The sequence below is a fragment of the Mesoplodon densirostris genome, chromosome 15 (genome assembly GCF_025265405.1).
Source record: "Mesoplodon densirostris isolate mMesDen1 chromosome 15, mMesDen1 primary haplotype, whole genome shotgun sequence".
NCBI lineage: Eukaryota > Metazoa > Chordata > Mammalia > Artiodactyla > Ziphiidae > Mesoplodon > Mesoplodon densirostris.
The window spans coordinates 29,189,162-29,216,907 of NC_082675.1; the positions used below are offsets into that span (position 1 = coordinate 29,189,162).

The 27,746-nt window shown below is 40.7% G+C and overlaps 2 protein-coding genes across 4 annotated transcripts in view; one reads left to right on the forward strand and one right to left on the reverse strand.

Moving 5' to 3' along the window:
- Window positions 1–27,746, forward strand: part of SPIRE1 (spire type actin nucleation factor 1) — a 190,116-nt gene that overhangs the window by 154,214 nt on the left and 8,156 nt on the right. For 2 of the 3 annotated variants that reach the window (XR_009534557.1, XM_060119578.1), the window contains exons 9-12: window positions 7,679–7,851; window positions 17,952–18,036; window positions 22,518–22,660; window positions 24,894–25,067. Coding sequence is in view for 2 of the 3 variants with exons in the window: in XM_060119578.1 (XP_059975561.1) it covers window positions 7,679–7,851; window positions 17,952–18,036; window positions 22,518–22,660; window positions 24,894–25,067 (575 nt within the window). In the remaining variant the exon portion in view is untranslated. The remainder of the gene's footprint in view (window positions 1–7,678; window positions 7,852–17,951; window positions 18,037–22,517; window positions 22,661–24,893; window positions 25,068–27,746) is intronic. The other variant, XM_060119579.1, reaches the window with a different exon arrangement.
- The window catches only part of PRELID3A (PRELI domain containing 3A), a 67,613-nt gene continuing 65,234 nt past the window's right edge, over window positions 25,368–27,746 (reverse strand). The window contains exon 8 of the mRNA XM_060119580.1: window positions 25,368–25,526. Within this exon, the coding sequence (XP_059975563.1) occupies window positions 25,493–25,526 (34 nt within the window). The 3' untranslated portion in view covers window positions 25,368–25,492. The remainder of the gene's footprint in view (window positions 25,527–27,746) is intronic.

Genomic DNA, 27,746 nt, shown 5'->3' on the forward strand with positions numbered 1-27,746 from the left:
AGGAAACGGTGTTATAGGACGGCTGCTTAAGACTGGATTTTAAAAAATTACTGTACCTTGAGAAGGAATAATGGGGTAATAGAAAAGATTTCAACAAAATTTTAAGGCAAAACAAAAATATTACCATGAGAAAAGTAAGCTTCACGATTTTCAGGAGAAAAGAGGAGGGATTATAAACTCCAGTGGAAGCACCAACAGGACAGAGAAAGCAACAACACAGGCGTAACGTGCTTGTGTGATTTCGATGATATTTGACATACAGTTCCTTCATTTTTCTAAGTGTTTATTAAACAGCCGTGTCAGCTATTCGAGTAGAGAGACGAGCAGTCAGAGTCCCTGCCCACAGGCGCTGACAGAGGAAGGGCTCGGGGCAGCAGGTACATGTTCCCCCTGTAGCGCCGACAGCAGCCCGTCAGGGGCATGGGGTTGGCTGGGGCTGAGCGTTAGGGAGACCAGCAGTCCTTGTGGGTGGCAACGGGACACCGCACGTTGCATAGAAGGGGCATCACATGCCCTCGTCATATACATATTCTTCTGTTTCATTTTCAACAAGTTAGATGCTAACTAGCAGGAAATCTACTTTAGAATAATTAAATATCAATTTTCTGTATAGTATATCTTATTTTATTTTAACCTTATGAATTGGTGTTTCACAACAACCAGAATTGAGCTGTTACTGAAAGTGATTGTTCTGTGAGAGTCTTACTTTTAAAATTGATCTTGCACCTTAATTGGAAAGTAAGAGATTTGGGCTCTTCTTTCTGCAGACCTACATTTGTTCTTACTATAAAGTTTCCCCTTGGGGAGTCTGGGTAAAGTTGGCAGAATTATCTTGAATAAAAGTTCCCTAAATAGTTTTAAAACCTTACCCCTCCATGTAATTGCAAGTAGAAACCCACTGTAGAAATTGGGGAAATGTTTAAAGAAGAACTGTTACCCGTAGTTTCACACTGTGATGGAGCTTGTGCATCATGAGGTGGAGACGAGCTGTGTGCACAGTGTCTGATGTCCCCATGTAACATTGTGTGGGGAGGAACATCTTCCCACGGCGTTAAATATGCCCCACAACATTATTTATAAGGACGTGATTACTAACACATGGCTAAGTTGTCTTTTACTCGCCTATTTCCCTATTGTTTTACAGGCTAGCTCCATTTTTTTCCTGTTAAGTCTGTAATTAGTATCCTTTTGCATCAGTCTTTGTTCATATCTTATCATTTTCTTTTTCCCAACACCTGTTCTAACATCTCATACTATGAGATTTGGGGTTGTAAATGTAAATTGTTCCTTTAAAAACATCTGCCAAAAGCATATGGAGAGATACTTTCATTCTATTAAATTTGGGTGTTAGAACTGTATGTGGGCTGCCTCGGAAACATGAGCTGGGGGGACATTGTGCCTGACAAGCCTGTGGACCTGCGGTTCTCTCCTTCCGACCACACAGCCACCTGTCCTCCCTGACCTGGGGCATAGGATGGATGGGGCTACAGTGAAAATAGGTAATTCTCATTCTTATGAATACCCAAATTCATCAAACCTTGGTAATAACCTTTTTTAAATCAGCTTTATTGAGATATAATTTACCTACGATAAAATTCACCCATTTAAAATATACAATTCAGTGTTTTTTAGTATATGTAATAAAAATTTTAAAACAAATGATTTCAACAGGAAAGAAATAAGTTTATTCATAGGAGATTGTATTTATTTAACTTATACTATGTGATAAGCACTATTCTGAGCACCTTTTTTTTGTATGGAATCATTTAATTTTTATAACAATCCCATGAAATAGGTATATTATTCCCATTTTACAGATGAAGTAACTGAAGCACAGAGAGATTAAGTAACTTGCCTGGAATCACACTGCTAGTAAGTGGCAGAGCTGAGGTTCAAACTCAGGCTCTCTGGCTCCTGAGGCCTCGCTTCAACTGCCAGGTTACACTGCCTACAATAGAGAATTAGTGACACTTTGTGATGCTGGTAGTACCTGAATGAGATTTTTGATAAGATGTTTCACCTGTATGCACAGAGCCACATTTTCATCTTGAAATTAATTATTTAAGAATACATTTGTTGTTAAATTTTAAAGATTTTGTATGTTCCATAAAATCATGTTTTAAAACATGGCTAGTTTTTTCTTTTGAACTCTTTTATATTTAAGTAAAAAGTTCTATACTATGATTCTAAAATGTTTGTAAATTTAACATGCTTTCATTTTTAACATGTTCTTTAAAAGTTATTTTTTTCTTTTATTGTTACTCCATTCAAGTTTTAGTAATATAATTAAAACTAAGGCTCATGGTTTTATTGTATTTCAGATTGTTTTTCACTGCCTTCTGCCTTAAAGTGTGAAATGTGCCACCACAGGTCTTGAACCCTCCTCCCTTTTTCATCTTCCCTGTATATCCTAACAGCTGAATTATTTTCTTTTTATTGTTTGTTTTCTTTTTTCAGCAATGCGGCCACTTAGCATGTCTTACAGTTTTGACTTGTCAGGTAAAAAAAAAAAAAAGCACTTTCACACCTGACGTGGGTTTTGTGGTCTCTGTGAAATACATTTCATTCATCTGCTTGTTCAAACACGTCAAAAAAGAAAATTGAAAGGCTTCTTCTAAGCTGTGGTCAGTCAAATAAAACACTCTGTTTCTTTGAAAATAGTATACTTAAAAAAAATTAACACTGCAATAAGTCTTGCCTTGCAAGAGCCTGTGGAAGAACCGTGACACTTGTGGTCATGGAACACAGTGCCCACCCCACCCCCAATCTCATAAAGCAGCGGTCAGAGTCTAACAGAACTCTGCCTTCAGAGCATAGAAAACACTTTCAAGAAACAACGTTTTGACACTTCTTACTCCCTAAAGCACTCAGTTATTCAGGTAGCTGAACTCAGAACTGTCAGCTGCTTCAGAGGACGACTGCTCCTCAGTTGAGGGGCAAGAGCTATCTGTGTACCCAGTGCTCCTGTGCATAGGGCCTTGTCATGCTGGTTCTGTGTGCTGGTTAAGAGTCTAAAAACACATGAGCGTTGTAATGGCTTTGGTTGTAAAATATAATCATGTGTCCCGAGTTTGTAGGACACGTTTAGAGCCCTTCTGTTAAATAGACAGGGACTAATAGTGAAACAAGTAGCTATTAATGATTAAATTTGATCTGTAAAATCAGCCCCCCTTTTAAATTGAATTTTTAAATTATATATGAGCAAATTTTCAAAGCCAGCTTAGTCCCAATAAAATGTTTTGCACGTTAGAATTTTAGACTTTGGAAGCTGCTGTTTTGAATGTAAAGTGAGATAAGATATTGGCACTAGTATTTCCTTCCAGAATTTTCTTTTACATGCCATGGAATTGTTGGCATATCTTATATACAAATTCATATTTAAAGAGCCAGAGAGTTCTAGTATCATGTTCTGTCTGTGAATATTTACTGAGTATCTTCCAACTGCTAAAATAGTTCCCAACTGCTTTTTGAATTTCTGTGTGTATTTGTAGTTCTCTTAGGCATGACTAATATTTGCACTTTCAAGAAACTCAGATAAATATGTTATAGTCTTCACTTACTACTTTTGACTGACCACTGAGGAGCTTTTTCTATTTTCTTTATCCATTTGACAATTTTTATTTTATCAACCATTTGCAGAGTAACTTTGTAAAAAAAAAAAAACTTGGTCTGGAAAATAAACTCAGAAATGTTTGAGAACATATGTGTTACTGCTAATCTCCAAAAGTTGGCAACACATACTAAGATCCATCTCTTCTAAATATCTACTAAAGATGTTCCTCCCTGGCGGGCTCTCTGGGAGTGGCCGCTGCCTAAGCACACTGGCTGCTGGCTCCCATGAAGTAGGCACAGGTGGCTGACCTGGATGGCGTGCATGCCCACACACATGTATGTAGGTGTGTTCGTGTCTTACAGGTTATATGATGGGTTCTTGTGTTGGGAAGAAAGCTCTCGGTGCTGAGCTTCCTCGATGTAAAGGAGCAACAAAAAATTTTGATTTGCTTTCACTGCTTATCATTTACCATAATTTATTTTGTACCTTAGTGTACTTTGCAATTTCCACACGCTTCATTCTCGATTTCTTGTGTTTTCATTGTGTCATTTTGACTAACCAATTTAAATGTCCCAAATTATAAATGGAGAAGACTGATCTATTCTTCTAACCTAAATGCAAAGATCGGGATGCATTTCTTGTCTAAGTTGGGAAATTAGCTAACTAAGGCGTAAATATTTAAACGTGTAGTGTAGGTAATGCACGTAAGTGTAGAATAGGACACATTGAAGTATGTTCTGCTGCTCAGGTATGTTTTAGAAATATTAATTCTTAGTGGAAAATGTTAATCCAGTCAACATTAATTAAGGTAAGTATAATTTATTTTTCTGATGCAAATATTAAATATACAATGTTTATTTCAGCCGTATTTCCTCCAACTAAATAAGGCAGCAGCCTGGGTGTATCTAACAGACATAATTATTATACTGTGTAATAATAGAAGTTATTACATAAAGTATTTAATATCATGGTTGTGTGTTTTAGATTCTGAACCTGAGGCATGTGACTTCTAAAGCTCTGTGTAGCATCTTAAATAGTTTGCTTACTATAAATATCACCAGAAATTCTGTCTTATATAGAAGTCTAAAGTCTTATCCAAGGGTTTGGTTTTCTCACCAGATACACTGAAGTGATAATGAGGATTCATTCATTTGAACAGAAAAGTATAAGTAATCAGACTACTTAAAAATATCTCTTAAAAGTATGTTCAACTGGGGCTTTAACAAATATGCAGTATTAGATAAAATCACACACAATATTTAGTCTTACATACGGAGATCATCCTGAAGCCTGACTGGGACATAACATGTTCTTCTATTAATTCCATTTATCCCAAAGCTTTGAATTGAGTATTAGGTGTTTATTTCAGTAGTTTGAGTCAGTGAGCTCAAGTACAGTTACCAACCTCAGCAAAGTCTTCAGGCAGTTAGAGAGCTATTGGGTAATTTCTCAGATCCCTTGCATTAAGAATGAAATTAGCTCATGGCAGCCACTGTCACTTAACAGTGTTCCCTAAACTTCAGTGCAGACATCACCCTCATGATTTTACCAGACTTAAGTGCCACCAGTACTGTTTAAACTTTTTAAATCTACCATAAATGACTTTAAAATTTTTCTTAAGCAAAAACATCCATAAAATCATGTATCTGATATAGTAATTATATTTTTTCTGAAACATTAAATATATAACCATTAAAACTGTGTTAATGTTCCTCCACACACCACTGGTGACTTCACCCTTAGGGAAGCTCTGGCTTGGACCTGTGAGACCCGCATGGAGAAGCTCACTGTATCTCCAGGCAGAGCCTCAGTTGGGTGTGGATAGTTGAACCCGTGGGAGATGCGTGTGCTTTTTCTTGGAAGACTGGCTGCTGCTACTGCGTGAACCTCTGGAGGAAGTGTGTAAAAAAATGTGTGCTATAGAATATGATTTTTCAAAAGATACTTCAAGACCATATTAAAACATTACCTTTTTTCTTGAATAGGAATTAATCAATTAGCCCAATCATTTCCTCCTTTGCTCTCTGGAAGACTTTTAAATTACGCTCGTAAGTGTGGCAGCCTACTGCTCTCTACACCTTATGAAAGGTTTATTTAAATATTTTAACCTTTGTAATTTTGTAAAAACGTGCTGCTTTTGCCCTTTTGTCCCTTCAGCACACCCCATCCCCCCAATCACATATTTGTTCTAGCTACTTAATACCTGGAGAGGTAATAACAAAATTAACTCATGTGTTGTCAACTCATGTGTTGTCAAGTTTTCTGTTAAACCTTTTATGTAAAATGGTAAATGATTTATGACAAGTCTGTCTTCTTCCTTCCTTTTTTCCTTTCTTCATTCCTTTCTTGCTCACTCAAACCCTTCCTTCTAGTTCACAAGGGCAGTTCTAGTTCTGGCCTTCTTGATATCTAAAAATACGCAGAAATTGTGAATATTAAGTTAGATATACATCATTTATAATAAATAATTTACATAATTCTTTTTTTTTTTTTTTTTTTTTTGCGGTATGCGGGCCTCTCACTGTTGTGGCCTCTCCCATTGTGGAGCACAGGCTCCGGACGCACAGGCTCAGCGGCCATGGCTCATGGGCCCAGCCGCTCCGCGGCATGTGGGATCTTCCCGGACCGGGGCACGAACCCATGTCCCCTGCATCGGCAGGCGGACTCTCAACCACTGCGCCACTAGGGAAGCCCGACATAATTCTTTTAAATAATGTCAAGGAAGGCTGTACTAGAACATACTTACATTCTGAATGTTACCTGGAAATCCACCTCTTCCACTTCAAGTATAAAACTATTACATGTTGGGGGGAGCTACTATAAATAGAACATTCTTGTATTTTATAGTTCCTTCAAGTACAACGCTTCCCCCCCACCACCACAAACGAGCATTAATCCTGTCTTTTCAGTGCCCAGCATACTCTTTACCCCCGACCATGGAAGTTTCACAGACTGCTCCATGGGCAAAAACCAGGTTAGGGGCTGGTCTGTGAGTTAAATCATGCAGGACTGCTTTTTCTCACTTTTAAATACTCTAATGTAGTAGTTAGTTATTAAAATTATTAGTTTTTGAAATGCTGAAGAAAATTAGTTCCACTTGCCCTGGAAGAGTACAGGCTCCAGTACAAAAAAAGATGGCCTTTTAGAATGAGTACCGACAAGGATTCTAGTGTCAGCTGTGACGCGCTGGCTGTGTGACTGGCTGAATCACCCTTAGCCTTAGTTCACTCACTTACAAATGGAGATAAAAGTCAGTGTTAACAATTGGTAACATTTACTGTGCACTGCCTTTATTACACACACTAAAGTATTTTATGTGCAGTTGTTAACACAACAAGCCCATTTCTGTTGTTAGCCCCATTTTACAGTTGAGGAATGAAAGTTTAAGTAACTTGCTCAAGGTCAAACAACTAGAGCTAGACTTTGAATCCAGGCCATCTGCATCTTAACTATACTGTATACTCTAAACTTTATAGGTTATGCTACATACTCTTATTCTGTACTCTGTACACTGTACTCCATACTGTACGCTCTGTGTTCTGTAGTCTGTACTCTGTACTCCATGCTCTGTGCTGCCACATTTCTTTCACTGCCTTCCCATCCAGATTTGAGCTTTGGATAATCAAAATCAGCTTTATCAGAGGAAATGTATCCCAGAGTCTTTGTGTTCATGTTTATATGCATAGAGATTATTAGCTATTTTTACTTTAAAATCAAACCACTTTCAGATCTTACAGCCATATGTGCATGCCATCACTCTGATCCGTCGATCACTAGCTCTTTAGAGGCTAAAAGGAAAGTTAGCCTCTCTGGGCCTCTGGAAAATAGAGAAGTTGGAGTCAGTTATCTGTATTTCTTCTAGCTCTAAATTTTTATCTACAAATGTGAAATATAATTATTCACTTAAAGGTTTCCTTTATTTGAATCTGACAGTTAATGTCAACACAAGTGTTGTATATGCATAGGTGTTACTCTGTCTAGCCTCTGTGTTGTATTTGCATGACGTAGAAATGCCGTATCACCTCGGGTGTGATTCCAAGTGCAGATACTTGGAAAAGTGTGTTTGGTTCACTGATCACCTTTCTGTGCTCAAGAAAAGGTAAGCTTTCACCTTTGTTTTACCAGAGGTAGCTACCCCTGAATCTCCAAAGAATGTCCTGGAATCATCGATGGTGAATGGAGGTTTAACGTCACAATCAAAAGAAAATGGGGCAGGTGCCATACAGCAGGTGCCTGTGCAGCGGAAGAAACTCCTCAAAGCCCCAACTCTGGCCGAGCTGGACAGCTCTGACTCGGAGGTGAGGCCCCGCGGCCCCCCATGTCCCGATTCGGGGTCAGGAGGCGAGCGCCCTCCGACCGGTCCTCGTGTTGCTCCAGCTGTTACTTAATCTCTTCCCATTTTTCAGTCAATTAAAGTTAGGTTTAAAATTCATTCATTTAGCAGGAAATGAAACAGTGGATTAGTTACTGTTTTTTTTTTTTTTTTTTTTTTTTTTTGCTGTACGCGGGCCTCTCACTGCCGTGGCCCCTCCCGTTGTGGAGCACAGGCTCCGGACACACAGGCTCCGCGGCCATGGCTCGCGGGCCCAGCCGCTCCGCGGCACGTGGGATCTTCCGGGATAGGGGCACGAACCCGTGTCCCCTGCATCGGCAGGCCGACTCTCAACCACTGCGCCACCCAGGAAGCCCAGTTACTGTTCTTTAATAAAGGCCAATATAGTGGCTGTAGTTTATAGAATAACTTGTGACATACATATGTAGTCTTAGATTACAGTGGGGTTAAAATAAGTCAACAATTTTCAAACCTATATTTTCTTAAATATGTTTCCCTTGAAAAACATCTTCATAGATTCTTCCCTCTCTAGAACATGAACACACACACACACACACACACACACACACACACACACACACACACATCCATACTGAAGCTTCTTCTTTCTGTAATAGTAACACCAACAGACAAGTCCCCCAACACTGTGCCCATGCCCTGCGGATCCTTCCTGTTCCTGACGTGGGTGCTCCCAGATCTCTGCAAGCCTCTGTCTGCAGTGTCACTATTGTGTGTCTCCACTGCCCGACCCTCAAAGTCAGCTTATATAAAATGAAATGATTTCCCCGCCCCCTGCCAAACCACGCCACACAGCAGGCTTCTAGTCTCCTGTCTGCTGTCTCGGTTGCTGGCTCCATTCTCTCCTCATTCATCCAAGTTAGAACTTGAGGAGTTATTCTCTCATAATGCCCTCACCGGTCTCCACACCTCATCCAGCAATATCAGTAATAACAATTTTGCCACTAAATGTGTTTCAAACTTCAAGAATAGTAAAGAAGTATTCTTATTACTGCCCAATTCAGTGCATGTGCTCTCTCATCAGTCATATCTTATCTTCCTTCTTCCTAGCATCCCTGATTCCATCTTGCAAATACCACTAGGGTCTTTATCTTTGAAACCTTTTGAAGGCTTCCTGCCACTTACAGGACTAAGCTCCTGTCCCTGAAGAAGCTGCGTCAGAGCCTGCGCCATCTGGTGCCTGCAACATCACTCTGCCTCAGTTTACCCTTCAGCCCCACTGGGCCCCTTGCTCTTTCCTGCTCACTCCCTGTTGCTCCGCTCTGTGCATCTGCGTGCAGCCTAAACCCAGCTCCTCTCTGATTCCATAATAACCCTCTGATCCGTCTGTTGTGTTACAGCACTTGACCCTTTGTAATATAATTATCCATTTTTTCTCTCTCTCACCAAGTGCAAGCTCCCAGGAGGGAAGGTGCGGAACTCACCTTATATTCCCAGGTCCTAATCCCCAGCAGACACTCACATATTTAAAGAAATTCATGCTAACCTGTGAGAACAACAGTTGAAATTAAAAGAAGATCTAGTGGTTAGCCACTAGAACTGTGATGATTGAAATGTAAATTATATGAAATAAATTTAAAACTCAGTTCATTGAGTTCTCACGTGTGGCTGGAGGTGAGCAAGCTGGATGGTGCCGACACCAGTGCCACCCTCGCAGAGTCTGCTGGGAGCACCTGTGTCCGGTGCGGGGAGCATGCCGTCCCGTGTCCAGGACCCCCTTCCTGTCCTTTCTTCGTCCTTCACTGCCCTGAGCTAGAACGCCCAGGCCATGAGGAGGGCAGTGGGCAGCCTCTGCAGTTGTCTTAGTTTTCCTCTTCGTGAAAATATCGTGCTGATGCCCTGAATCCAAATCTTGAGATGATATGCTAGACACAGTTCTCTTAATCAGAGCGAGGCTGTGTTTGCGTGCCTGCCCATTAGTTAGAAAGGAAGTGTGAAATACGGTGCTGAGAAGTGTTGAGCCTGGTCTTTGTCTGGCTGCTGGTCCAGGCCTGGGCAATCATGGCTCCCATGATTGGGAGTAAGGTGGGGACCTCTGATTTCTGGAACAGACGGAATGGTCCTGGACCAGGACTGGAGCAAGCACACCCCTCTGTCCTCTTCCCTTACAGCTGATGCTCTAAAGTACTAAGGAGGGGCAGGGCAAAGATGCTGAATGTGAGAATGCCTTACATTCCTTTTTTTTTTTTTAACTTCTGAATATAGAATTTTAAAACTTCTAAATATGTTCAAACTTTAAAATTTAGAAAACACAGATGAGCAGAAGCCTTTAATTTTAAACAGCTATATTTCAATCTTGGGCTTTGTGATAATCAAAGTTTCAGTAGTCTTTTTTTTTTTTTTTTTTTTGGTGCCCTCTCTGAGGCTCCGTAGGGTTTCTTTTGATGAAACTCAGCTTTAATTTAATTGTGGTAGATTAGTTGTGTTCATCCTAAAAAGCTTTCTTAACGTTAGCCTCTTTCAGATTATCTACTGACTGGTTGAAGCCAACTCAGAAAAATGTCTCTTGTAAAGCCTGACAATTAACCGATGTTTCTATAGACATGAACAAAGCACCTTGAAACTCAAGCCGGGTTTCCTTACAGTGTGAGTTAGTGAGGAACGTGCCGTGGGCTCTGGCTCTGCTTTGTGGACAGGACACGAAGACAGGTCCCTTTGTGTCAGCCTCCACTGTGTCCTCCATCTGAGGTCTCCTCCAGCTCCAGAATGTGGCAGTTCTGCGCATAAGTATGAAAGCGGAAAAGAGGCTGAGGAGTCCTGCCTTCTCTAAATTGATGGATGGGTGTTCTTTTCCCCACCTTAATGGATTCCTGATGTCAGGGAATTCCTAAACCAAGATTGATTTATCTCTGGTCCTATTTGCTCACTTATAAAAATGGCCACAGATACTAAGACAGATATATCCCACATCACATTGCAGTGTCTTCATTCACATTCTATAGTAATGTTTTTCCACACTTTTTTCTTTAACTCTTCTCCTATTTTTCCTTTTCACCAACTTCTTTTTTTTCCAATGCCTCTCCATTTTTTTCCATTCATGTATTTGCCAAATGCCTTCAGTAAGCAGTAAAGGGACAGCAGTGTGATAGGCTTTGTCCCCTTGCTCATAATCCAAATGAGAAATAAGAAGCATACACTGAGTTATTACACGTGTTTGGTGAGTGCTCGCGGCCTGCCAGGCACCTTTTGAGCCACCCATGTGTGATGCCACCTGGGGGCCGGGGGCTGGAGAAGCCTCAGGGAGAGGGAGGACCTGGGCTGAGGAGTCAGGCGAGGAGAGCAGTGGGCAGAGGGCTTCCGCTGTTTGTGGCACGTGCCAGGCCAGGTCACAGCTGGTCTCCTGTTTCTCCCCTACTGGCCTAGACTTCCCCTGGGGGCGGAGGAGCGGACTGACCCCGCCTCTCTGACTTGTCTAAACCATTCCTGGTGGAGGTTGCACAGGAACAAAGACTAAGACTCAGGCCTGTAGTGGAAGGACAGTGGAGGCCAAATAAAGAAGAAGCTCAGAAAAGGCTGGTCTTACTCTTTTCTTCCATCCCCTCAATTTTATTACCACTTCCCCATTTTTCCTCCTTCCCTCCCATTTACTGATTGGCTTCCAAATTTTTTTTTTAAGGACCAAAACTTTTTCTTCACATCAAAGCTGTAGAAGTACAAGGCAGGTCAGCTAGAAATGGAGGCGGGGCTAGGCCCTGCCCTCCACTCCCTACCCTGCCACCTCCCCATCTTCATGCCTTTTCCATTCTCAGAGGAAGTGTCCCCTAGGAAGTCCCAGCACGCCTGACACTGAGCTCGTCCCTCTGCGGACGGGGCACCCTACTCACTCCTGGAGGAAGTGCTGCTGTGCACGATCACACGTCTCCTGCTGGCCTTGCAGTCTCCACCGGAGGTTTTTCCCTCAGGTTTAAGAAATACCTTCCAGGGGAATTCTCTGGTGGTCCAGTGGTTAGGACTGCAGGCTCTCACTGCCAGGGGCCTGGGTTCAATCCCTGGTTGGGGAACTAAGATCCTACAAGCCATGCGGCACGGCCAAAAACAAAAAAACAGACCAAAAAAACCCAGCCACCAGAATACCGACTGTATAGTGAACTCGTTCATACATGATCTCATTTAATTTTCTCTTCCACAGAGACTTCATACTAAGAGGTAACTGCCACCGTTCCAGGGTAGCAGCTCTGCTCACCTCTGCAGACGTATTTCATTTGACTCCATTGTGCACCAGAAAGTTCCTGTTGCCCCTTGCTGTCTTTGAGGTTAACTTAAACTTGGGCCCAAATTATCACAAAGAACAGGTTCCTGTCTAAATATTCCCCATTGAGTAGTGAATTTCCCTGTAAAGAGTCAATATATTACTATAAGTCAGATATTCTTATGAAATGGATATTAATGATTATTTACTTTATCAACATAAACTCAGCTGCTTTATGTAGAGAGAAAAACTCCTTAATCCTGTTCAGAGCCATGAGATGACGACCTGCCCTCAGTCTTCTTAATGCCGTGCGTCCTTTGTTCCATCAAGGAAGTGCATTTTCTTCCTTTCTGTCAAGTGAGACCTCCAGTTGCAGAACCAGTAAAGGGATTTTTTTTCTTAGATTTACCCAACAGCTTTGTGTGTTTAAATTATAATAGTTAAATAATCAGCATTAACTACAAGCTTGAATTGATGTCCTTAAAAGTTTCTAGTTGTGAAACTGGGCTATTGGTAGTGACCCAGAGACTTTATACCCTGCTTGAGGCCGTAGGAATAGGTTATCTAATCTGCCATTTTGCCAGAACTGGAACTAACCCATGTTTTTTACTTAACAGAATACTATGAGCATTTTCCCATCTGATTAATCCTTTTTCAACATGATGCCAAATATCTGTGTGGTATTCTATCATAATAATGGGCCATATTATATTTAACCAGTCCCCTGTTTTTGAACATTTAAGCTGTTACCAATTTTCTGTTATTATAAATAACAATAATATTGTGAACATCCTTATGATACATTTTTGCTTTGAATTATTTTTCAGGATATTTCTAGAAGAATGTTTGCTAGGTGAAAGAATGTACATATTTATAGCTTTTGATACATATTGCCAAGTTGCTTAAAGAAAGCTCTAATATCTACTTTTTATTGAGCCAACTCTATGTTATACTTTAGGTATTATAAATTGATCAGACCCTAGAGGTAGCTATGATCCTTATATAAAAGATAAGGAAACAGACACACAGAAAGGTGTTGTCTTTGAACTAAGATTGTTAAAGAGTAAATTATAGAGACGGATTTGAAACCCAAGTCTAACTCCAAAATCTGCATATCTCATAAACTTTGTAGTATTCCAACTAGCAGTATATGAGAATGCTTGAATTTAAAATAACATAAACTGGAAAGGGGCTTAGAAATCTTGTTCAACATCATTACTTTTCAGTGAGAAAACTGAGCCCCAGTAGAGATAGAGACCAACTATAGAAAGTCAGACAACTTTTCAGTAGCAGAATCCCTGCTAAACCAGACCTCCCAACACCAGATCTTTTTCCATCACTTTTTTTTCTCTTCCTAAAACTCTAAACCTCAATGTTTCTTGCTTATCTTTAACAACCTCTGCTAGCCTGTCCCAGGTAACATTTTAAAAGTCAAGATAAGCTTTGATTGGAGCTATATCAAAGCTTTCAGTAGGAAAACTAAGCAAAGGAGCTGTATCTGTGCCTTCACTGGGATTCTTTTCAGGAAGAAGGAGATTTTCCTTCCTGTTAAGTGAGTCGGGTGCCAGGCTGGCATCTGAGACGATTCTGGCAGCCTTCAGTGACAGCGCCACCCCAGGAGCAAAGCTGGGGGACTTCTGACAGTGACCTCATTGCATCCAGGACCTGATTAAGAGTCAATGGTCAGGACATAGAACTAGAAAAGGCCTAACTTAGTGTCAGAGACTAGTAACTTGGATCAGACAATACAAATAAGCAAATTTCAGACCAGGCTGTAGAAAAGACTAATGTTAAGAGATGTCAGAGACCCATTGAAACACCTCAGCCAGGCAGAATATGTTTAGTCCATGGGAGTGGACATGACAGGGACACCACACGCCCCAAGGTTCCCTTCTGGGTGTCTCCGTGACTCCTCTGGGGCAGGAACTAATCCTGGTGAAGATTAGTTTTCTTTCTTTCTTCCTTTCTTTCTTTCTATAAAGTAAATACTTTATATATATAGTTGATGTATAATTTTATACGTTACAGGTGTAAAATACAGTAATTGACAATTTTTAAAGGTTATCCTCCATTTATACTCATTAAAAAATATTGGCGGGGCTTCCCTGGTGGCACAGTGGTTGAGAGTCTGCCTGCCGATGCAGGGGATATGGGTTCGTGCCCCGGTCTGGGAAGATCCCCCATGCTACGGAGCGGCTAGGCCCGTGAGCCATGGCCACTGAGCCTGCGCGTCCGGAGCCTGTGCTCCGCAACGGGAGAGGCCACAACAGTGAGAGGCCCATGCACCACAAAACAAAACAAAACAAACAAACAAAAAATTGGCTATATTCCCCACGTTGTACAATATATACTTGTAGCTTATTTTATTTTTAAATTTTATTTATTTATTTGGCTGCATTGGGTCTTCATTGCTGCGCACGGGCTTTGTCTAATTGCGGCAAGCAGGGGCTACTACGCTTCATTGCATTGCGCAGGCGTCTCATTGTGGTGGCTTCTCGTTGTGGAGCACAGGCTCTAGGTGTGCAGGCTTCAGTAGTTGTGGCATGCGGGCTCAGTAGTTGTGACGCATGGGCTTAGTTGCTCCATGGCATGTGGGATCTTCCTGGACCAGGGCTTGAACCCGAGTCCCCTGCATTGGCAGGCGGATTCTTAACCACTGCGCCACCAGGGAAGCCCTTGTGGCTTATTATATACATAGTAGTTTGTACCTCTTAATCCCCTACCCCTCTATTGCCCCTCCCCCACTGCCTCTCACCACTGGTAATCACTAGTTTGTTCTCTATATCTGTGAGTTTGCTTCTTTTTTGTTATATTCACTAGTTTGTTGTATTTTTTAGATCCCACATATAATTGAGATCATACAGTATTTGCCTTTCTCTGACTTATCTCACTCAGCACAATGCCCTCCATATCCATCCATGTTGCTGCAAATGGCATAATTTTATTCTTTTTCATGGCTGAGTAATATTCCATTGTATGTATATGTGTATTTGTGTGTGTGTGTGTATATATATATACCACATCTTCTTTAGCCACTCATCTACTGGTGGACAGTTAGGTTGCTTCCATATCTTGGCTACTGTAAATAATACTGCTGTGAACATTGGGGTTCATGTATCTTTCTGAATTAGTGGGTTTTTTTTTTTCAGATACATACCCAGGAGTGGAATTGCTGGGTTGTATGGTAGTTCTATTTTTAGTTTATTGAGAAATCACCATACTGTTTTTCACAGTGGCTAGACCAATTTACATTCTTGTCAGTAGTGTACCAGGGTCCCTTTTCTCCACATCCTCTCCAGCATTTGTTAGTTGTGGGTTTTTTTTTTTGTTTTTTGATGATAGTGATTCTGACATCAAAATGACAGGTGTGAGGTGATAGCTCATTGTGGTTTTGATTTGCATTTCCCTGATGATTAGCAGTGTTGAGCATCTTTTCATGTGCCTGTTGGCCACCTGCATTTCCTGTTGGGAAAAATGTCTGTTCAGTTCTTCTGCCCATTTTTTTAATGTTTTTTTTTTATGTTTAATAGTATGAACTGGGGCTTCCCTGGTGGCGCAGTGGTTGAGAGTCCGCCTGCCGATGCAGGGGACACGGGTTCGTGCCCCGGGCTGGGAGGATCCCACATGCCACGGAGCGGCTGGGCCCATGAGCCATGGCCGTTGAGCCTGCACGTCCGGAGCCTGTGCTCCGCAATGGGACAGGCCACAACAGTGAGAGGCCCACATACCACAGAAAAAAAAAAAAAATAGTATGAACTGTTTATATATGTTGGATATTAACCCCTTATCAGTCATACTATTTGCAAATATTTTTTCCCCTTTAGTAGGTTGTCTTTTCATTTTGTCAGTGGTTTCCTTTGATGTGCAAAAGGAAGTTTAAGTTTAATTAGGTCCCATTTGTTTATTTTTGCTTTTATTTCCTGTTTTAAGAGACGAATCCAAAAAAATATTGCTACGATTTATGTCAAAAACTGTTCTGCCGGGCCTCCCTGGTGGCGCAGTGGTTGAGAGTCCGCCTGCCGATGCAGGGGACACGGGTTCGTGCCCCGATCCCGGAGGATCCCACATGCCGCGGAGCGGCTGGGCCCGCGAGCCATGGCCGCGGAGCCTGTGTGTCCGGAGCCTGTGCTCCGCAACGGGAGAGGCCACAGCAGTAAGAGGCCCGCGTACAGCAAAAAAAAAAAAACTGTTCTGCCTATGTTTTCCTCTGCATTTAGGTCTTTAATCCAGTTTGAGTTTATTTTTTTAATGGTAGGATTAGTTTTCAAGTAGTCTGAAAGTGGGTGCAACTGCCTGAGGTGGGCATGCAGAGCCAGAGGACCAACCACAGCTTCTGGGAGCAAATCCCAAGAGGCCCTGAGCCACACCCAGTCCCTGCAATGGCCCTGCCTGCCCAGGACAGGCTCTTGGCTGTTCTCAGTGGGGGGATTTCAGACCAGTAAGTAGTGGGGTGCAAGGCATGGACATATCTCAGACTTACGTGAAATTAGGCTATAAAAATGATTCTAGGGAAGGTTGGCTGAAATATGTGCGATGGGGATGGTTTCTGCTGTTTGTTTCTAGCTCCCACCTCATAACTACTGGAAAGTCCTGGTATGACTCCTTTTTTCTTTTCCTATGAGATACTCTTAGCTTTTATTTCCTTTTTGACCTTCCATAAGCAGAAGGGGATTATGCTAGTTCTTGCTGGCTTTTCTAGAGACTTGTGTGACCTCCAGCGTGTCTGGGGTGAGTCTTTGCTTACGTTGCCTGACTTGTTCTTGGTGGTGAGTATCAAGAATGCGGAGGTTGCTGCTCAGACTGGCTTTGTTTGGACTGTGCGGTTTACAAGGCTTTCTTCTTCTCTTGTTCCTTGGCCAGATCCTTCGTAGTGAGGCGTGTTCAAAACTAACGCTTTCAGCAGTAGGTTTTAGGTAAAGCCAGTTTTTAGTGAATGGCTAATTCTTAAAGTCACCTTAACTAAGTAGGTCAGAGAGAATTTTCACTATTTGTTTCACATAGTCATAGATTAATATATTAACCTAACTTTCTTGTATATTTTTAAATATTTAGCAGTTTTCTATACATATTATGGAAATAAGTTGTCTTCTAGTTAATGTATATCCCCTGTCACGTAGTAAATAGTAAATTTTTCATGAATAAATATTAGACTTTATTTTGGTAGAGTCTAAAATTAAGAAGGTCTCTTCTCACTGGTAATAGTAATTTAAACTTTATTTGGCACAATGCAGACATTTTTCTAGATTCATATGACATTTCATGAAATATTTGTTTTCATTCATTCAACAAATATTTATTCATTACTTAGTAAGTGATGGATTTGGTACTAGGTAACAACGATGAACAAGATACACCACATCTACCCTTGTGGGGTTCCAATTCTATTACTTTTATAAATGTGTTAAATACTCCACTAATGATAATACTAATCACCATTTCTTGTGTGCTAGGTAATATGCTAAGCATTTTAAATGTGTTCTCAGATCTGTCCTTGTAGCGACCTATGGAAATTATGAAGCTAAGATAAGAAACTTGCTCAGTGTCACATCACTCTAATGAGGGACAAAGCCAGGGCACAACCCAGACATGTCTAGTTTTAGATCCCTTCTAGCTTGTCTCCAACTTGCCTTGAACCTTTGACATTAAAATTTGGTGCCTCATGTTAAATATTTATGAGTGAACATTATTAATTAGCATGAGATCTCTGTTAAATATTTATGAGTGAACATTATTAATTAGCATGAGATCTCTCTCTCTCTCTCTCTCTCTCTCTCTGTCTCTCTCTGTCTCTCTCTGTCTCTCTCTGTCTCTCTCTCTCTCTCTCTCTCTCTCTGTCTCTCTCTCTCTGCCTTTCTCAGGAAGAAACTCTGCCCAGGTCAGCCAGCAGTGCATCTCCCTCCTTCCTTGAAGCTCCCTTTCTGGAGGCTGTGTCCACAAGGAAAAGTGAGTATTTGTAGTACAAAGAACTAGTGTCAGATGCCTTAAAAAACTTAAAAAACATACTTGACCTAAAAAAGGGAATCCCAAAGTGCCTTGTTGTCATTTGGGGTAACTAGTTAATTAGAGAACTAACCCTGGAATTTCACTAGTCAGGAAGAGAAATATTGTTATTTTCCTAGAATGACATCATAAGTTAGGGCTAAACAGGCAATTGGGTCTCAGATTCTCACCTTATAACAAATCAGTCACCTTTGGGCTTACAGATAATAGTTGTAGGGAACAGGTCAACTGTCTCTATGTATTTTTTAGGTTAATTACCTCCTTATCTAAATTAAAGCCAGAAGCTCTGAATAATCACACTTGTTATCATTCCCCCCCGCCACACACATACATCCTTACCCACGTACATGTGTAGATAGTAAAAACACCTTTATAACTCTTCAGGCAATACAGAATCTAAAGTTAAGTGATTTAAAAAATACTATTGGTAATCTTTTCATTTATAAGATTAATATAAAGGATTAAAAATTATATATTAAAGGGGAGGATTCTGGGAAGATGGCAGAGTAGGAGGCACCGGAATTTATCTTTCCACCTAGACAATAATTGCAGTGGTAGAATCTGTCTGATGTAATTATTTTTGGAACTCTGGAGTCTGTTGAATGCCTAAAACTTCCAGGGTTAATTTCAGTAGATTTCAGCTCATAGCACAGTGGCAGCTACTCATCCCCCACCCCCAGCCACATGACAGGCGGCTGTGTGCTGTTCTTAGAGCAGCTTGCAGGAGCCAGGGTGGACAAAAAGGACCCTGTCCTCCAAATATTGGGGATCTGTCCTCTGATTGCTGATTACTGCTTCTGATTTCAAAAGTGCAAAGAGGCAGGCAGCCATTGTTGCCCTGTTGCTAGCTTCACCCCCTCCCCTCTAGCTGAAGTCATCTCCAGGGGATTTAAAGGGCTGGTGCCTTTCCCCCACCCCTTCATTTTTCATGTTTCCCCTTTTGAGAGTGAAAAGCCTAGAACATTCAAAAACAACAGCATATGCATATGGGAGAATTAGAAAGTGACTATGATTGCCCAGGGAATGGCTCATAAAAGACCTGAGGAAATGTTAAGTTTACACCTCAGGCTGATCTTCAGAGATCAGCCTTCAACAGTAAGAAAAACAATAAACAAAAACAATAACAAACCCCAACAAACCCTGGGTAGGGGAAAATCTGACTTCCAGAGTTACCACATTGATAAATTCAAATGTTCAGTGTTCAACAAAAAATCACAAGGCATATAAAGAAACAGGAAAATATGGCTCATTCAGAAGAACAAAATAACAGAAACGGGTCCCAGAAAAAGACCTGATGACAGATATACTAGACAAAGACATTAAAACAAAAATTTTAAAGATGCTCAAAGAAATGAAGATGTGAAGAAAGTTGAAAAAAACAATGTGTGAACAAAATGGAAATATCAGTAGAGAGAAAACCTAGAAAGAAAAAAGAAATTCTGGGGCTGAAAAGTACAATAACTGATATGAAAAATTCACTAGAGGCATTCAAAGATTTGAGTAGGCAAAAGAAAGAATTAGCAAGTGGAAATTATCAAGACTGAAGAACAGAAAGAAAAAAGATTGAAAAAAGCAGACTAAGGGACTTATGGAACACCATCAAATGGACCAACATATGCGTTGTGGGAGTCCCAGGAGCAAAGGAGAAAGAAAGGGGCAGAATATTTGCAGAAATACTGGCTAAAACTTCCTACATTTGATGAAAGACATGAATATAAATATCCAAGAAGTTCAACTTAGGTGAAGTCAAGAGACCCACACCAAGACACATTACAGGTATCCCCTGCTTTTCAAACATTCACCTTATGTCCCTTCACTTTTACAGAAGACCTACATTGGTACCTGTTTTCACTAACTGAAAGAAATCAGCAGAGGATTTTTGCTTTTACAAAAAAAAAAAAAAGCTGAAAAGCAAAACTAGTGTTCAGGGCTTCCCTGGTGGCACAGTGGTTAAGAATCCACCTGCCAATGCAGGGGACACGGCTTCGAGCCCTGGTCCAGGAAGATCCCACATGCCGCAGAGCAAATAAGCCCGTGAGCCACAACTGCTGAGCCTGTGCTCTAGAGCCCGCGTGCCACAACTACTGAAGCTCATGTGCCTAGAGCCCGTGCTCCGCAACAAGCCACTGCAGTGAGAAGCCTGCGCACCACAACCAAGAGTAGCCCCTGCTCACCGCAACTAGAGAAAGCCTGCGTGCAGCAACGAAGACCCAATGCAGCCAAAAATTAAAATAAATAAAATAAATAAATTTAAATCTCCAGCCCAATTTTCTTAAAAAAACAAAAAAAAAAGTGTTCAGCCTTTGCATCAGGCCACCATAACTTTGAACTGTGTCTGTGAGCATCTGTGCTTTACCTTGATTTATTTTGTGTATTCGTTAGCAAGATGTGTCCTAAGGTATTTGCTTCTTTGCTTTATACCATTTCAGTTTATGAAAGGATTCATAGGAATACTCTTTCAGATAGTGGGGGAAACCCGTATATTCAAAATTTCAAAAGACGAAGAATCTTGAAAGCAGCAAGAGAGAAGAGTGTCATCACACACAAGGGATCTCAGTAAGATTTTCAGCAGACTTCTTATCAGAAACTTTGGAGGCCAGTAGACCCTGGGCCACTATATTCTAAGTGCTAAAAGAAAAAAGTCATTAACTGAGAATCCTATATCTGGCAAAACTGTCCTTCAAGAGTGAGGGAGAAATCAAGACATTCTCATATAAACAAAAGCTGAGGGAACTCAAGACCATTAGACCTTCCTTTCAAGAGATGCTCAACAGAGTCCTGTAGGGTGAAATGATAGGACACTAGACAGTAACTCAAAGCCATATGGAGAAATAAAGATCTCAATAAAGATAAATAGATCGGCAATTATGAAAGCTAATATTATTATAACAATGGGTTGTAACTGTACTTTTTGTTTTCTGCATGACTTAACTAATACATTTAAAGAAAAAAAGAACTATTAGTACAGAAGCTAGTTTTACTGTAACTTTGGTTTGTAATTCCAAATCTTGTTTTCTATATAATTTGAGAGACTTAAGCATTTAAAAGAGTTATTAGTCTGATTTGGGGCAGACAATATATAAAGATGTAATTCTGTGACACCGTGAACTAAAAGGGATGGGGACAGAGCTGTATAGGAGCAGAGGTTTTGTGTGTTACTGAAGTTAAGCAGGTATTAATCCAAATTATAGTGTTGTTATAAAGTTAGGATCTTAAATATAATCCCTATGGTAACCACAAAGAAAATAGCTATAGGATATAAACAAAAAGTAAATGAGAAAGGAATTTAAACATTTCACTATAAAAAATCAACTAAACACAAAACAGGACAGGAATGCAGAAAATGAGGAACGAAATGCTATAAGGCATATAGAAAACAAATAGCACAATGACAGAAGTAAGTCCCTTCTTATCAGTAATTACTTTCAATGTAAATGGATTAAACTCTCTAATCAAAAGACAGATATTTGCAGAATGGATAAACACATGATCCAACTACATGCTGTATACACAAGACTACCTGAGATGCAAACACATAAACAGATTAAAAGTGAAAGGACAGAAAAAGATATTCCATGCACAGAGTAACCAAAAGTGAGCTGGGGTGGCTACCAATTGTTTAGAAATCAATAACAGAAGTAAAGCTCTGACAGCAGAAATGATTTCTGTTGTCCTCCTTATGTTTCCAAAATGTGAATCAGACCCTGAGACATTCTCCTTTTAAACCCTGTCCCCAAATATTCCTAGGCAGAGGAGCAGTGGCATATATAGTATTAACATTGAAGCTGAAATTTATTTTTTGAAATTTAAATAAAGCTTGATTTAAACCTAAGGATAAAATGTCTTGATACACATCAAGAAGAAAGAGTTTTCATTTTTTATTTTCAAAAAGGAGAATGTAAAAGGAGGGTACACTTGAGAATTTTGGTATGATTTGACACACAGAATACATAATTTTTACATGCTTTTAAAATAAACCCCAAGATCTATTTCTTGATTTTTTTGCTCTTAAAATTTTTTATTGAATACAAGTCTTTTGTCCAATTAAAAAAAATTAAATAAAGCCTGAGACTCTTTTAGCTGCAAAATTCTGTGGAAAATAACATGATGGCATTTGTATTACAAATCTGAGAGACTATTTATATTGTGTTTTATGCATGAATTTGAATGAATGTTAAAAACTGTTTTTTCCTTTTCCTTGCTATTTATGTAGCAAGTTTATCTTGCAAAGATTCTTCTATAACAGTCCTTCCAGTATCCCCCTAGGGACCTCCAATCTTAATATACCTCTCCAACAAAATAAACACTTCATCTTTGAATGCAGTGTTTGTCACAAATGACAAAGGGTTTTCTGTTAGAAATTCAAACCCTAAGTTTTTTTTATAAGAGAGTTGATTTCAGTGTGGTTCATTCCATTTCTTTAGACCCTCCGAAGTTCTTGCCCATATCCTCCACACCCCAGCCAGAACGACGGCAGCCACCCCAGAGACGACATTCCATTGAAAAGGAAACACCCACTAACGTGAGACAGTTCCTGCCAGCGTCCAGGCAGAGCTCCCGGTCTCTCGTAAGTAGCCGACAGACTCTGCAGAGTAACTTGTGAGCAGTTAGAGGGTCTGGAATCATTAGCTTCCTTGAGAAGCTTCCAAAAGCTAGACTGAACTTTAAATAACCTTATTGGTTTTTAGTAGCTAAAGAAAACCAAACCTAAGAGTAACCCAAATGAAGTCTGACCATTCTTTGTTCATTTAAAGTACTTTTTTTCCCCCAGAAGACTTAATGGTTGAAAGTATGGATATTTATTAAAGAAATACTTTCTTCCTTTCAAAGGGCATTAATCCACTTAAAAATTGTTGAAACTAAACAGAAAACTTTGTGAAGTCTGACTACAGTAGACTCTTTTATTGAGGCAGAAGTCCAAGGGGAGAATTTTGATCCATGAAAAACCATTGTTCATTGTTTTCAAGCATGTTTTGTGATATTGGAGCCAAAGCAGCTATTTGGACGGGTTAACAGTTTTTGCTGTTTTCCGGAGACTTCCAGGCTCATGTAGTGGCTACTCATTTCTCAGACAGGGGATGTGGCACACGAGGCCCTTTCAGGAAGAGCTAACAGGTCTGCCAGCCAGAGGAAGCCTGCAAAGACTCTTTCTGTCCCACTTGACTTCTGAAATACTTGCAGGCAAGATGCAGGGCTTCAGTCAATAATTCTACCAGCAGCCAACCTGATACCTAATCGTTCTTCAGATTCTCATGAATAAAACACTGGACTACACTCAGTCCATACTTTCAGGCTGTGATGAATCATCAGGGGTTCAAATGAAGCAATGATAGAGGTCCCTCTGTCCAGGTGAAGGGAGATAGTATGGATCTTGTGAAGAAACGAAGTTTGAACCACGCTGATAGTGTTGAAATTTGATCAGTCTTCTCTGTTCCCAAATAATGTGATTAAAGAACTAATGATTTCATGGCAACTCCAGTTAGGATTCCTCTAACTCCTAAATAATCACCACACACTGATATATGGTGAAGTACAGCCTCATCAGTGGTTTACCAACTGAAAAACAGAACTCTAACCCGACAGGTTCAAAGTTTAAAATCCAAAGACTTTGTTAATAAGTTATTTAGCAAAATACACAGTTATTGTCACAACTGAAAAATACTGTCACAACTGAAAAAGAGAGAACTCCTTTTTTTTTTTTCACAAGTCCAACGATTAGGAGATTCTTTTCTTCACAGCTTTTCCTAGAAGTCAGTTTAGCATTCAGCTGTGTACCTGGCCTTGTGATCATATGACATCATTGTTGAGGTTAGACTTAAATTTTAAAATTATCAGTGTAAAGGAACTGTCAGATCAACTACAAGGATTTTTTGGCTAGTGATGGAAGCTTTACCAAGAAAGGCCTGTGAGGTATATTTCCTGGTAAAGGGGAACTCAGTGTGTGTGTGGTCCGGCTGTCAGTTGTTTTTTGTGGAGAAGGAGAGGAAGATACAACCCACATGCCATGGCGGAGAAGGGGCTCAGTGAGCAGGCAGGGGAGACCTGTGGTCGGCACAGAACTCTGCCCCCGAAGTGCCTCTAGACACCAGCTGAGACAAAAGAACCTCCAGGTCAAAGTCCTGACTTTTCTTGCCAGTAGCTTATCTTGGGAAATCCATAAAATCACACTCCTTTAATGGTAGTGCTGTCTAGCTTGGTAAGTATTGTTTTTAAAGTATGATAATTTAGAATTTTAGCTATGGTTTAGAAAACATGGAATCGTTTTGTATTTATAAGCTCTCAACTAAAAATGGCAGAAATGTCTTTGTTGTTACTGATTTTCATTTTTATTGTATCTTCCTCCCTTTCCTTAGGATGTTGAAAGTGTAATTCTTTTCATCATTTGGTCAGATGATTGTGGATGACGCCTCTAAATGAAGGCGACTTGTTTTTAAGTACCGACCGGGGGAGGGGCGGCTGCGTGGTGTATGTTTCTGCATTCGCCTCTGGCCTGCATCCCACTGAGCCCCGTGCAGGAGACCCAGTGTTCACAGGACAACCGAGTTCCAGAAAGCTTAAGTGTTGCCATGTGAACTCTGAGGTTCTCTAGGCATGGTTGGGCTCCTGACTGATACATGTGGATGCAGACGATGGCATGGACTTGCATGTAGAATCTACCATTAACGTCCTCCATGGTGTTTCCGTTTTGTTTATTTTTGTTTCATGCTCTGTAATCGCTATTTGTAGGTCACTCATATTCAGCATTATTTTCTCCTTTTCTTTTTCCCCTGCCGTTTTCTTTTCCTTTATCTATTGTTCAGGTTCCTAGGATAACCAGAGTATGGCCAACGACACCTTTCCGACCGCTTTTTTCTACCCTTCAAACAGCTTCTCTGCTCGGCTCTCACCCTTTGGAGGCAGCCTTGTTGGGGGTAGCAGGGGCTATGTATTATCTGTGTGAGAAAGCTTTTACCAGCAGGTGGAAATCCGCAAAGGTTGGCCTCTTTCTGCTGGTTCTGGGAATTATTTTCCTCTCTGCCTCTTTGGCAGTGATCCCTCAGCTACTGCACTCTGCAAAAATTAACAGCTTAGATGGACACTTCGCTTCTGACTGTTGATTCCAATCTTTGGTAGATGCGTAGATCACACCATGATCTCAATTGACGGGACGATAGTGAAAGGACAACAAACTCAGAATGCAGCGGCATCAGCACAGAGGAGCTGTGGGCGGTGCTTCTGAGCCCCCTGATTGAACCACGTCCCCCCACCCCTCACCCCCCAATCAGGGCCTTCCCTCAGCCCGGGGCCGCCCCACCCTCAGAAGAGCTGTTGCCCATACACTCAGGTGCCTGGCCAGGGAGGCTCGGGCAGTCTTTCTCTTCTCCAGCACCTTTAAAGCTGTGTTGTGATGGTCAGGATGTTATGTGGTTGTTATGAAAAAACACCGTGCTTCTCTGTAGAGAGAAATTTGAAGTTTTTTTTAATTGATGTGATTTAAAATCTCATTTTGTATTGTTTTTGAGATTTTCATACAGAATACATTTTTTAAAGGAAGTATAATAGTTTCCAAACTTAAGTGGGATAAAAAGCCTCGGACCATATTGAGGTTTCCCCTGCCCCCAGTGTGACCCAAGCTGCTGACCTGCTGACCAGGTGTCGGCAGCCGCCCAGCCAGGCTCTCCACAGTCCTCTGTTTACCAGACCTGTCCTGGATAAGCGAACCAGCAGCTGGTTTCTTTGTTTTTCTTTATGACCCATCTTGGTTTAGAAAAGAGACTGAATGTAAATGAGGTACAACAGATTCCTTTCTCTTTATTTGCCGTGAAATACAGGATAAATCTCGTTTTTCATTTTAGATCTGGCCCTGTGAGCACATGGTCAGATGTGGAGGTGGCATTTAATCCTGTCCCTCCTGCTGCTGTTTCTGAAGATCTGCTGACATTTTATTTTTATTTTCAACCCTCCCCAAACAGTCTGTCTACTAAGTCTACATGTGACTTTAGACAGAGAACACCTTGAAATTTAAAGGTGAACTTGAAAAAAGAAGAGTAATTAAACTTAATATTTGCTATTTTTATTTAAATCTGCCTTCCTTTGGTTTATTAAAAACAAAAACCAATGGTTGTTTTGGATAATTGTCAAATATCTGCTACTTATTTATGAAGTTTTTGCTAACCAAGAACACTCTATAAAATATGACCATTTCAACTTCTCTGGCTCAGTAACCAGATTATACACCATGCTCTCTGATTTCTGTGCTCCCTAACTCTGACCCCTTTTGAATGGTAAATATAACCAGAATATTTTAACAAAAACTCAGCCATTTTAGTGACGTACGTAACAGTGGATTCTAAAAGCACATCTGCTCCTACAGTATATTGTAATCTCTATTAAAACTCTTCAAGATTTAGCTTCCCTTTCCTAAATTTGGAAGCCACACTGAAGCACAGGGCAGCCAGAGAATCAGAGTTGTGCTGCTCTGGTCCCCGGAGTCCATGCCATGAATGGAGGTCAGTGCCTGCTGCAGACGTGACCCAGCCCGTCGTAACAGCGGGGACTAGGGCTCGGCTCACGGGTGGAACCCTGAGTGCTCTTCACAGTTTGGGGCATCAGCATCTCAGCAAGATCCGTTAAGGTTTAATTTGGCTTTGGGGATGTTGAATTAATATTTTTTGTCAGTTGAAAAAAATAATGAAAGCTATTCTAGTAACTATTATCTTCTTTCATGTTGCATTAAAGTTTTGTTGTCCTTGGAAAAGCACCAGAATTAAAACATTAGCATTTGACCTGATGGAAGGTATTTTACTAAAGGGTAATCTGCTTGAAATTTTAAAAAACAAGAACGCAAAAAAATCCACAATTTCTTATTACATCTGATGGAACACTGGATTTGTGCATGGGTCAAAGCAGTAAGTCGGAAGTGTGCTTGACTGGCCCCTTTATGACTTGAGACTGAGGACTGGGAGCTGCGGGCTGTCTGGGTTGCTGTGTGTGGAGCATCCCCGCCACCCAGGCGTTGCAGCTGTGACGTTGGCACCATCACCATCTTCCTAATACACTACAGCCAATCTCAGGGAGTGGTCTTCTGCTTGTTTGTTAGATTCATATGTTATTTTACTCCAGCTCAGCAATATTGTCACATAGGTAACTGTCAGAAAATGTACGATAGTCATGCTTGTTGCTGATGAACAAAGATGACCGTAGGGATACTTCTTACGAACTGTGTCAGAAGCTGGAAAAGTCGCTGTTCAGACATGTGCAGCTGACCCTACTATCTGCACAGTTGTGATGCCCAGCGTTCAGAGGCGAGCCCATTCCCACACTCTGTTCTCAGGGTCAAGCGAAGCTCAGGAAATATTGGACGTGCCAACTTTGAAAGCTCTTCCCGTTGAAAGAAAATTGGGTGATGGTGGGTTTTTTTGAGTATATCAGACATCCTAGAGCACATGAATTATCCTCCCACCCTCCAGATACTAAGCTCTTCATCTTAAACCTTCAATTGCAGGATCTTTTCCAAAACATTTTTAGCAAATTTAATCTTCCCTAAGTTAGCTTGAACAGAGATGATTTTGCATTGATTATTTGTAAGAAGCAGTAGTTCTGCAAACTACTTTTTTTTTTTTAGTAAATGCTAATGTTTTTCAAGTTTGCAACCTAGATTTATTTTTGTTTTT